The following is a 12,946-nucleotide window of genomic DNA, read 5'->3' on the forward strand; positions in this document are numbered from 1 at the left end:
AAGCGAGGTCCAGAAGAGCAGGTGTCCATATACTTTTGGTCATGTAGTGGATTTGTTGGTAATGTTTCTCTTATTTGTTTATTTTGTACGATCTGATTGAACATGGCTGGTAGGACCCAGAATACCTACTTATAGTTTGCTTTTCTTACTCTACAATACACCATGCATTTCTGTTGATTTGGAGGACTATGCAGTGAAATGTATTTTGGAGTGACATTCTTTGCTTATTCTACAGTCAAAAAAGGCTATTATAAAGCTTAGCCCCCACAAAATAAAAATGCTGGGAAATAGAATTTATTCCCTGTGATATGACTGATCAAATTCAAAACTTTATTATATATTTTAGACTTTTATGGCCATGAAGAATTACAGTTACTGGTAACTCCTTTCGCAGTAAAGTAAGAGGGAACTATAAACAAATGGACATTGATTGTTATTATCAACAGATATCCATCGATCGATACTGTCCACCTGAAATGAACATGAATAAAATGAACTGTTTAATCAAATAACTTATTCTCCTCTTTAAATTCACACAATGACATTTAACAGGGAAACAACTCAGTAATTGCTTGTAAACATACTTTAATTGCCTTTACTAAAATACATGGCTTAAATTAAATGTAGCAAAGAAAAGATTGCATGTCCACCCAGATAATGTCCACCCATACTCTCTATTGCCTACTGTAATATCAATGATGCATGCTTATTATACTAATTACAATAGCCTCCGCTAGAAACTTCAAGGGGAAAAACTCTAAAGGACAGTAGATTAACACTCTACATTGATACTCATAACCATACTACTGTAAATACCCCAATTAATATCAATAGGCCATATTGAAGCAGCAAATCATCTGGTCTTCTCTGGGTCGGCAGACTTTGTACTTCCTTCAAGCTGGTAACTAAAAGAACAGCAGGAATAATGTAATGAACAAAATATAGTGTGTCTTCATTTGTTGTCAAAGGACTTTACAGCATAATTAAGACTTACATTCAGTTTCCATTCTATGGTTGCACATGAGGTACCTGTGGACAAAGAAAAATGTCACTGTCATTCTTGGATTCCCGCTAAGCTATAGATGACATCTTGTAAAAGATCAGGTATAAAAAATATGAATCACTTAAACAATATGTTCAGGAAAGGAGTTGTATTTCAGTCAAAAGTTCACTGTTATTGATGTATTTCTTAAACCACAGATGACATATAGTAAAAGTATGTGAAAAGAAGGTAAATCATTTCCAAATGATGTTCAGTAAAGAAGTTGTACATATAGTTATGATAGATAGAGTTCTAGCTTTCCAACCTGGCCTGTCTGCATTGGCTGCTCCTGCTCAGCTGGCTGCAAAGGATCCTGGGAATGAGGAAGTTGAGAGTTGTATGATGGGAATGGGATCTGCAGAAAAAAGAGCACCTGTTGTCTTGGACAGCAAAGCAGGGGTTTCCAAACTTTTTGTGTCTGGGACACCTTTTGTGATAACAAATTCATGAGGGACCCCCTCATAACATCAGAACACAACTCTTACTTTAGAGTTCAATAAAAATAGCATACCATCAGTTTTATCATGACTTCTGTAGTGCATGGCCGGACTAATCAAGTCTCAGGACCCTGGAAATAACATTTTAAAATCCCCCACTTTGCATGTTGCAGTTTTAAAGTTAATTTCCTGCAATTCTGAAAATGTTGCCTTGGGGCAGAAATAACATTTAGCAGTTTTAAAGCTTAAATTATAGTGAATTATGTTCAAAACAAACATTTAGGGGAATATAAGAAGAATTTAGTCAAACATTTTTATAATTGATCACTACTGTGGATACCAATATCCCTGTGAGCCTCCCAGGCCCATGTTGTGCATATAAGGCCCAAGAACATAAATTGTAGTGTAATAATATTACATCGCATTGTATTGCACCCTCTAAACTCTTTCCATTGAGAACTTGTCCAAAATGTGTTTAATCCGTTTTTGCGAGCAATATTCATTTTAAAAAAATTAACAAAATAAAAATTGGATATATTTTGAGATTTGGCAGCGGACCCCCCTCCCCTGCAAATACCCCACTTTGCCCCCTGTTCAAAACCATCTGTCGTCAAGGAAACGCGTACATCTTTGCACCCATTACAATAACTACAGGTCAAGAAAGGGATGTCCTACATTGGGTCTTTGCTGTGGCACAGTTTGTGGTTGGTATTCATATTGGAACAGCTGTGAAAGATAAAACAAAAATATTGCAAAAATAAAGCAATTAAATACATACGTTCCAAAATCATTCCAAAAATTCATAAAACGTTTTATTACAGTTTTTTGATTGATAAATCTTTGTACTCACGTTTGGAATCTGTGGCATCTGAGGGATATTTGGCATCATCTGAAACAAAAAATATAGCTCAAACTTCCTTTAAAGACAGAATTGCTGAAATAAGATACAAATGTTTACACCAAATGAAATATATTATTTATATTTAACTTTATTTGCCAGAGTGTGTGTATATCTTTATTGTATATGATGGTGCACTTACAATGTGCACATGCTAAAAGACAGGAAGGAGGTGGGTAGATAACTACATGTCATTGTAGCAAAGTATTTATACACTAAAAATCAGATCTATTAAACTTTTCATTCATTTTTGTTATGTTATCAATAGGCCATAATTGATTATGGCCAAATATGCCTGGCATATTCCCATGTTTAAGGAGTTTTTCATTTTGATTGGGCTATTTTGGCTAGAAACCATTAGAACTACCTTTAGAAAAATCAAAAAGCAACTCTGTATCTCTGCCCAGTCTAGCAAGAGTGACCAAAAGGAGGTGTTCAGCATCCCCAGTGGCTCTGCAAGTGTGGCGAGGATATTCTCCGCTACTGTCCTGCTCTCCACACACAGTCGCATGAGGCTGAAGCCAGACTTTCCAAACTTGTGTTTCAAAGAATGAATTCAAAAAATGAATTCAAAGGCACTAATAAGTCTTTTTTTGTAATTAATTCTAACTTAAGTCACAGCCTATATGCACAATTTATGGACTTTAATTATTTAATACAATGAAATATTGTTTAAATGCTGAGTGCTTTATGTCCCTACCCGACTACTGTGTTGCACACTTCACAATGTATTTCTTTGCTGGCTAGAGTCCGGAAATAATTGAAAAAATATAGCCTAAATCGTTTATTTTCGTCCTTCTTAGACTCCCTGTCTGGCTCCTGACCTATGCTGTTTAACCTATATGGGATCGGTGTCCTCCCCCAGCGGGATGGTTGATTTAACGTAGGCTAATGTGATTCACAGGACATATCTTATATGGGCAAAAAGCTTAAATTCTTGTTAATCTAACTGCATTGACCAATTTAAAGTACTGTAGCTATTACAGTGACAGAATACCATGCTATTGTTTGAGGAGAGTGCACAATTCTGAACTTGAAAATGTATTAATTAACCAATTAGGCACATTTAGGCAGTCTTGATACAACATTTTGAATAGAAATGCAATGGTTCATTAAATCAGTCTAAAACGTGCTGCCATCTAGTGGCCAAAATCTAAATTGGGCCTGCAATGGAATAATACATTATGGTATTATCTTTTACTAGATCTAATGTGTTATATTCTCCTACGTTAATTTCACATTTCCACGAACTTCAAAGGGTTTCCTTTCAAATGGTATTGAGAAAATGCATATACTTGCTTCAGGTCCTGAGCTACAGGCAGACAGATTGTCATTTTAGGCAAAAAGAAAAGGGTCAGATTCTTTAAAATGACACGTAGCCTACTTGAAATGATGTGCACGTCTTACATTCACCTTTTCATGTTTATTCAAATACTATTCATTAAAATCGTATGATTAAGTTTCAATACTTCAAAACCAAATGGCAGGTCCAGGAAGTCACAAAAATAGATGGGTGTTGGTTCAATTGTTATTTTAATGATTGATGATGATGAGTGAATTTGGAGTATAATGTTTTCCCCCCTGTGAGTGCAGAGCGGTTTTTAGCAGAGAGAGCGCTCCATGAGCAATGAGCTGGATTTCAAACCACTCAATTCTGCTCACCTACTCTGATCCAGGTCCCACTGAGACAAAATTACTGGTTGTAAAACAAGTAAATGATATCAGGATTTACCTTTTGCTGCACAAAGTCATAGGGGTAGTACTTTAATATGGGGGGAAAAGAAACAGAGAAACAGTCATTAAACTACTGCAGTATAGATAAAATACATTCAATGTGATCTGTGCTTGAGTAAGATATTAAATGGATGGGTTCTCTTACCAAACACATACAGTATAACAACACTCATTTCCTGCTGTGCAACTTGGAATGTACCATGTCCTAACTTTAGCCACTTAAAGTCATGAGTCAACTGAACTTAAATAGTGCCTATCAAATTTCATATAGCTGTAATTGAAGAGAGAGATTTCTTCACATACTACAACACCTATAATTCTGAGGAGGGATAAGTAACTCAACTTGAGACAACACTTACAATTTCTACACTCTTTCTTCCTGGGGCCTTAGGTAGGGAATATTTGATGAAGGCTTGAGAGGGATAGGACTGCTGAAAGAAAAGAAAGGGGAAAGTTAAAAGGAATGTTCAATGTGGAGGATGGTTGATATATTTTTTGGTTGATATATTAAAGAAGGTGAAGTAGTGGTATTTTAGTGGTATTTACTGGTCCATTGATCTGGCCACCAGTAGACCATCCAGGGAATCTCTGTGGAAACACCTGTAATATAAAGTAAAATGAACAAAACAGTTACACATTACAAATAAATAAAATTACTATACTATGTAATTAAGACAAAACTCCAGTGTAACTGCTAAAGTTCAAGATGATTACTCATCACAGTCTGAATTAAATAGGCAAATGATAAGTCAAGAGAAAGTAAATAATGAAGTAAGTAATAACTTAAAGTAGGTCATTAAGTCACTAAAAAGACAATTATTTGATCATATCATTTTAGAGAGGTCTAATAGAGGTCTCATAGTGAAGATGATGTAAGAGCGTACTATTTCCATGCTGACAGGGCCATTGAGTCCAGGCTGAGGGTAAGGATGGCCTGCTGGGTAGAGGCCTTCATTCACCTGGAGATTAAACACTTGGGTCAAAGGTCATACAAACAAAAGTGTCCTCATAGATTAATTTCAGTACTTCATCTTCTCATGTTATGTATTGTTTCATACTATGTTGAACCACACCTAAGAAAGAAGGTGACCAACAGAATGCAGTAGAATATTACAATATGCATTTGTTCTTACTTGTGTGGGTGGTCCTGATTGCCTTGGATCCCCATAGTGGGGCAAGTAATTGAAGTAAGGTTGACGCTGTGAATATTGAACAAATACTAAATAATCACAATTTTGACGAAACCATAGTCAATTTAAAGAAATTACAGACTGTTGACAGACACTCAGTGGAAAATGAGCGTGAATAATGTGCTCTGAACTCTTAACACCCAACTAAGTTATTTTAAGTCCAGATTCTGGAAATAGATCATGATACGCTTGGAAAGTGAAGACGTCATAGAATATCAAAAGGTAACTAACTAATAGGCTAAGTGAATTGTTTTACCCCACAGTTAGTCAAGACGATTAGCTAGCCAGTTCAAAGTGTTAACAGTTAGTTAACAATTGCTTATAAACTAGCTACCGTAGCTATGCCATGTCAATAACCTGTCTCCGAAAACGACGAGGGAGTCTCCTGTTGTGTTTAAAAAATTTTCCTTTGTAACGCGCACCATTGCGTGTCCACTTTCTATGTGTATTCAAATTCCTACTCTTGAGAAATACAGTAGTAAAGTTTTCCTTGCCCATTTTTTCAAACTTACTGGAGCAGCAGATATTGAGCTGGCCAAACAAAGGCACATAATGGTGATCTTCATTTTCAAAGTAGAACCTTGCACATGAAAGAGAGGTATAATGTTAAGTTAACACCCTCCAGTGTCAAAAAGTAGTCAACTCTATTACACAATACACATTTTCACACTGAACACCAGTGTTGAATGACTGCAACAATAACCAGTGTTGGTCTGTGTTCATTTTTAACATATTGCTTACAGAAATTCTGTGAAAGTCTTAAAAGCATAACACTTATAAAAGTCTAACAATAACTCTGTGTAGTGTGGGACACTATAGAGACCCTTTGATTGTTTAATTTAACTCTATTAAAGTTTACACTTGCAATTTTGTGAGACTCCTTAGGCACCCAAAGCATTCTGTAAATTCATAAGAATAAAGAATCCCATACAATTACTTTGCACAACATCCAGATAAAATACATTTTAAATAGACAAGTTCTAGCCACATTACCTTTGGTGATACCAGTATAGATGAGGAATATGGAGGGTCATACAGTGCAGAGATCTATCTCTGCTTTTAAACCGTTTCAGTTGAGATTTCAGCCAACCAACATTGACCTGCTGTGACACTACATAGCGAATGAGAATAGGGCTGTCTAGTCGTGAGCTTTGGTAAATGACAGTGGTCAGATATAGTATAGTAATCATAATAGCAGAGAATGGACAATTACACTGTCTGCAATAGTGCACACTTCAGCTCATTTACTTGAAAGCACATATCTTATCACAAACAGGGAATATTATTTGGTACGTTTGAATTCAATCCAAATGCTGTCAGTGAATTTGATGTGTCTAATTATATTGTATGATGATATTGCTATATCCAATGATATTGTATGATGATATTGCTTTATCCAATGATATTGTATGATATTGTATAGTCTTTAAGTGTAATCTGCTTTGTTGCTGTAATCTTTGACCTTCTTTCAAAGCGTCAACTGTAGTGTTTTAATACTTTGAGTGTGTATGTAACAAGCTTTTTCATTTCCCTGTGTGAAAGTATAGTAAACAAACCATATTCAACAGCAATGAATCAAAGATTTTTTGAAACAACAACACAATGCATCATCAAGTGTACTGTAAATTGATAACGTTTATTACCAATCCAATTGATAACTCCGTCGTGTTCGTGGGAGTCTCATCTTTGCATAGAGTGGTCATAATGGTTTTTAGGCCAAACCTTGTCTCATGGTTTGACAAACACTGCTCTTTGCTCTGTCACCTTTCACATCGGATGCAGAAGTGCGACACCGGTGGATGCAGTTGATTGAGACGCATCCAAATCTGATATCTCTAGCTTAAACTGACAGATTTTTACATAACCATGTTTTGTATGGCAAGTTGGTTCTCTGTTTTGCTTTCCCGCAAGCGTCTTGTGGCTTGTCTGAAGTCGGTACAGCCGATCTGCCAACTTCTGTCTGCAGCGTAAGAACAATTTGGGCTACACACCTCTGTGGAAAGGTGAGACTCTCACAAACACGTACATGTCGGTTGTTTTCCTCTAGAACGCCCACAGGCCTCACAAGACTAGTCTGAAGGTCCTCCAGTAGCAGTTGAGAAAATGAATGGAAGCATACTGTATATTGAGACTGTTGAGTGCCAAAAATAAGGGGTTAAATACATGTCAAAAATGTAGTAAAAATTGGGCCGACACTTCAGAACTAACTTCCTTTCGATTATTTGGGAGCGACTATCTGTTGTTCAATGTATTGAATCTGTTATGCGTTTGTATGGGCTAATAGCAGTTGGGCCAAAAATAATCATAGTAGTGGCTGGAATCAAATGAATGGTATCGAACACATCAAACACGTTTTCCACTCCATTCTAGTCATTATTAAGAGCCGTCCTCCCATCAGCAGCCTGAGAAGCCTCCTGAGCTGTGAATGTTCAAGTGTATACTGTGGAGAAGTTTAACCTTGTGTAAGTTGATCCGATACTGCTGTTTAATTTGTGTATAGTTGAGTCTACCTAAAGTGAAGGAATGTATGTTATTTCTTCGCAAAACTAACAACACAGAGTCATAGTATTCCACCTAATTGTCTTATCCTCACTATATGATAGTGTCTTTTTAACAAAAAAAGAAGTGACTTCTAAAATGACTTTATGATTTTACAGGCAACATATTCTCATCATTTATGTGGCCCTTAAGAATGTAGCATAAGCTCGCCCCACAGCTAGCTTGAAATGTCACGGATGGAGCCATCCAATTGGTACCTTTTGATTGGCTCGAACGCTTAGAATGTTGTCAAGGAGGGTGGTCACTTGTGTAGCAAAGCAGAGGTCCCGAGTTCGAGCCAAGTATGAGCTGAATCGGGGGGGAGTGGTACCCACTTAGCCAGCAGTGTGATGTCCGTAACATGGGTGTCACAGTAAACTTTTTTATTTATTTTTTTATTTATTATTGTTATTCATTTTTTTACTACATTTTCTCCAGAATTTTGTGATATCCAATTAGTAGTTACAGTCTTGTCCCATCGCAGCAACTCCTGTGTGGACTCGGGAGCAGTGAAGGTCCAAAACACAAACCCCGCCAAGCTTCAATGGGACAAGATAACCCAGCCGGCCAAACCCTCTTTTTCCCGGGACAATGCTTGGCCAATTGTGAGCTGACTCATAGGTTTCCCGGTCGTGGACTGCTGCGACACAGGCTGGGATCGAACCCAGATCTGTAGTAATGCAGCTAGCACTGCGATGCATTGCCTTAGACCACTGCACCACTCAGGAGGCCCGGGTCTCACAGACACAAAAAAATAGTTTTAGCACATTCTCTACATGTCTGTCATTTTTAACCCAGGTTCTAACCCAGGTTCTACCCAGAGGCTTCATCGGACCCCTGTGCTTCCGGCGCCGACAAAGATGGCTGCATCGCTTCGTGTTCCTAGGAAACTATGCAGTATTTTGTTATTTTACGTGTTATTTCTTACCTGGGGTATCTTACGTTTCATTACATACAGTCGGGAGGAACTACTGAATATAAGAGCAACGTCAACTCACCATCATTACGACCAGGAATATGACTTTCCCGAAGCGGATCCTGTGTTCTGGCTTCCACCCAGGACAATGGATCGGATTCCAGCCCGCGACCCAAAACAACGACACCGTAAAAGTTGCAGTCGAAGCGGTCTTCTGGTCAGACTCTGGAGACGGGTACATCGCGCACAACTCCCTAACATACAACTCGCCAATGTCCAGTCTCTTGACAAGGTTGATGAAATCCGAGCAAGGGTAGCATTCCAGAGAGACATCAGAGACTAACGTTCTTTGCTTCACGGAAACATGACTCACTCGAGAGACTCTATCGGAGTCGGTGCAGCCAGCTGGTTTCTTCACGCATCACGTTGACAGAAACAAGCATCTTTCTGGTAAGAAGAGGGGCGGGGGGAGGGGGGGGGGTATGCCTTATGATTAACGAGACGTGGTGTGATCATAACAACATACAGGAACTCAAGTCCTTCTGTTCACCTGACTTAGAATTCCTCACAATCAAATGTCGACCGCATTATCTACCAAGGGAATTATCTTCGATTATAATCACAGCCGTGTTGTTATGATCAAACCTCAGGAGGCTGAAGAAATTCGGCTTGTCACCGAAAGCACTCAAACTTCTACAGATGCACAATCGAGAGCATCCTGTCGGGCTGTATCGCCGCCTGGTACGGCAACCGCTCCGCCCACAACCGTAAGGCTCTCCAGAGAGTAGTGAGAGGGTAGTGGCGCAAACTACATGCCCTCTAGGACACCTACACCACCCGATGTCACAGGAAGGCCATAAAGATCATCAAGGACAACAACCACCCGAGCCTCTGCCTGTTCACCCCGCTATCATCCAGAAGGCGAGGTCAGTACAGGTGCATCAAAGCAGCGACTGAGAGACTGAAAAACAGCTTCTATCTCAAGACCATCAGACTGTTAAACAGCCACTACTAACATTGAGTGGCTGCTGCCAACATACTGACTCAACTCCAGCCACTTTAATAATGGAAAATGATGGGAATGGATGTAAAAAAAAAGTATCACTAGCCACTTTAAACAATGCCACTTAATATAATGTTTACATACCCTACATTACTCATCTCATATGTATATGTATATACTGTACTCTATATCATCAACTGCATCTTGATGTAATACATATACAGTGGGGCAAAAAAAGTATTTACTCAGCCACCAATTGTGCAATTTCTCCCACTTAAAAAGATGAGAGGGACCTGTAATTTTCATCATAGGTACACTTCAACTATGACAGACAAAATGAGAAAAAAAATCCAGAAAATCACATTGTATGATTTTTTATGAATTTATTTGCAAATTATGGTGGAAAATAAGCATTTGGTCACCTACAAACAAGCAAGATTTCTGGCTCTCACAGACCTGTAACTTCTTATTTAAGAGGCTCCTCTGTCCTCTACTCGTTACCTGTATTAATGGCACCTGTTTGAACTTGTTATCAGTATAAAAGACACCTGTCCACAACCTCAAACAGTCACACTCCAAACTCCACTATGGCCAAGACCAAAGAGCTGTCAAAGGACACCAGAAACAAAATTGAAGACCTGCACTGGGTTGGGAAGACTGAATCTGTAATAGGTAAACAGCATTCCCTCCCACATATGCCCCCCTAGGCACAACTATGACAACATAACCAACAAAAACGGGTCACAACTCCTGCAGCTCTGTCACACGCTGGGTATGTACATAGTCAATGGTATGCTTCGAGGGGACTCCTATGGTAGGTACACCTATAGCTCATCTCTTGGCAGTAGTACTGTAGACTACTTTATCACTGACCTCAACCCAGAGTCTCTCAGTGCGTTCACAGTCAGCCCACTGACACCTCTATCAGACCACAGCAAAATCACAGTCTACTTGAACAGAGCAATACTCAATCATGAGGCATCAAAGCTAAAGGAACTGAGTAACATTAAGAAATGCTATAGATGGAAGGAATGCAGTTTGGAAACCTACCAAAAAACAATTAGGCAACAATAAAATTCAATCCCTTTTCTGGGCAAAACGTTCCACTGCAATAGTGAAGGTGTAAACTTGGCAGTAGAAAATCTTAACAGTATATTTGACCTCTCAGCTTCCCTATCAAATCTCAAATAGAAACACAAAGAAAATGAACAACAATGGCAAATGGTTTGATGAAGAATGCAAAAATCTAGTCCACGACTTCACTATGGTGAATCACTAAAACAATACAGAAATTCACTATGGAAAAAGAAGGAACAGCACATCAGAAATCAGCTCAATGTAATTGAAGAATCTAACCATTTCTGGGAAAATTGGAAAACACTAAACAAACAACAACCCGAAGAATTATCTATCCAAAATGGAGATGTATGGGTAAACCACTTCTCCAATCTTTTTGGCTCTATAACAAAGAATAAAGAGCAAAAACATATACATGATCAAATACACATCTTAGAATCAACTATTGAAGACTACCAGAACCCACTGGATTCTACAATTACCTTGAATGAGTTACAGGACAAAATATAAACCCTCCAACCCAAAAAAGGCCTGTGGTGTAGATGGTATCCTTAATGAAATGATCAAATATACAGACAAATTCCAATTGGCTATACTAAAACTCTTCAACATCATCCTTAGCTCTGGCATCTTCCCCAATTTTTGGAACCAAGGATTGATCACCCCAATCCACAAATGTGGAGACAAATTTGACAACAACTACCATGGAATATGCGTCAACAGTAACCTTGGGAAAATCCTCTGCATTATCATTAACAGCAGACTCGTACATTTCCTCAATGAAAACAATGTACTGAGCAAATGTCAAATTGGCTTTTTACCAAATTACCGTACTACAGACCATGTTTTCACCATACACACCCTAATTGACAACCAAACAAACCAAAACAAAGGCAGTCTTCTCATGCTTTGTTGATTTCAAAAAAGCCTTCGACTCAATTTGGCATGAGGGTCTGCTATACAAATTGATGAAAAGTGGTGTTGGGAGTAAAACATACGACATTATAAAATCCATGTACACAAACAAGTGTGCGGTTAAAATTGGCAAAAAGTACACATTTCTTCACACAGGGTCATGGGGTGAGACAGGGATGCAGCTTAAGCCCCACCCTCTTCAACATATATATCAACAAATTGGCACGGGCACTAGAAAAGTCACCCGGCCTCACCCTACTAGAATCCGAAGTCAAATGTCTACTGTTTGCTTATGATCTGGTGCTTCTGTCACCAACCAATGAGGGCCTACAGCAGCAACTAGATCTTCTGCACAGATTCTGTCAGACCTGGACCCTGACAGTAAATCTCAGTAAGACCAAAATAATGGTGTTCCAAAAAAGGTCCAGTTGCCAGGACCACAAATACAAATTCCATCTAGACACCGTTGCCCTAGAGCACACAAAAAACTATACATACCTTGGCCTAAACATCAGCGCCACAGGTAACTTCCACAAAGCTGTGAATGATCTGAGAAACAAGGCAAGAAGGGCATTCTATGCCATCAAAAGGAACATAAAATTCAACATACAATTAGGATCTGGCTAAAAATACTTGAATCAGTCAGAGCCCATTGCCCTTTATGGTTGTGAGGTCTGGAGTCCGCTCACCAACCAAGACTTCACAAAATGGGACAAACACCAAATTGAGACTCTGCATGCAGAATTCTGCAAAAATATCCTCTGTGTACAACGTAGAACACCAAATAATGCATGCAGAGCAGAATTAGGCCGATACCCACTAATTATCAAAATCCAGAAAAGAGCTGTTAAATTCTACAACCACCTAAAAGGAAGCGTTTCCCAAACCTTCCATAACAAAGCCATCACCTACAGAGAGATTAACCTGGAGAAGAGTCCTTTAAGCAAGCTGGTCCTGGGGCTCTGTTCACAAACACAAACACACCCCACAGAGCTCCAGGACAACTGCACAATGAGACCCAACCAAATCATGAGAAAACAAAAAGATAATTACTTGACACATTGGAAAGAATTAACAAAAAAACAGAGCAAGCTGGAATGCAATTTGGCCTTAAACAGAGTGTACACAGTGGCAGAATACCTGACCACTGTGACTGACCCAAACTTAAGGAAAGCTTTGACTATGTACAGACTCAG

The 12,946-nt window shown here is 38.8% G+C and overlaps 1 protein-coding gene across 1 annotated transcript; it reads right to left on the reverse strand.

Annotated features, from left to right (window-relative positions):
• Positions 1–568: 568 nt before the first annotated feature.
• LOC110534304 (uncharacterized) lies at positions 569–6,414 on the reverse strand. Its single transcript, XM_021619084.3, has 12 exons — positions 6,295–6,414; positions 5,814–5,881; positions 5,245–5,310; positions 4,996–5,070; positions 4,658–4,711; positions 4,471–4,542; positions 4,110–4,139; positions 2,330–2,368; positions 2,155–2,205; positions 1,308–1,397; positions 995–1,029; positions 569–905 (listed from the first exon to the last, which is right to left on the reverse strand). The coding sequence occupies exons 2-11, from the start codon at positions 5,865–5,867 to the stop codon at positions 1,009–1,011; spliced, it is 552 nt and encodes a 183-aa protein (XP_021474759.2). The 5' UTR covers positions 5,868–5,881; positions 6,295–6,414; the 3' UTR covers positions 569–905; positions 995–1,008.
• Positions 6,415–12,946: the final 6,532 nt, after the last annotated feature.

This window comes from Oncorhynchus mykiss, chromosome 10 (genome assembly GCF_057628025.1).
Source record: "Oncorhynchus mykiss isolate SJ-2025 chromosome 10, ASM5762802v1, whole genome shotgun sequence".
NCBI classification, from domain to species: domain Eukaryota; kingdom Metazoa; phylum Chordata; class Actinopteri; order Salmoniformes; family Salmonidae; genus Oncorhynchus; species Oncorhynchus mykiss.

Excerpts from the sequence above, each read along its gene's own strand:
- LOC110534304 (XM_021619084.3), bottom strand. The coding sequence starts at position 5,867 with ATGAAGATCACCATTATGTGCCTTTGTTTGGCCAGCTCAATATCTGCT. Across the intron at positions 4,712-4,995 it reads GCCCTGTCAGCATGGAAATA|GTGTTTCCACAGAGATTCCC; the intron begins GTACGCTCTTAC and ends TTTATATTACAG. Across the intron at positions 1,398-2,154 it reads TGCCACAGCAAAGACCCAAT|ATCCCATTCCCATCATACAA; the intron begins GTAGGACATCCC and ends TTTTTTCTGCAG.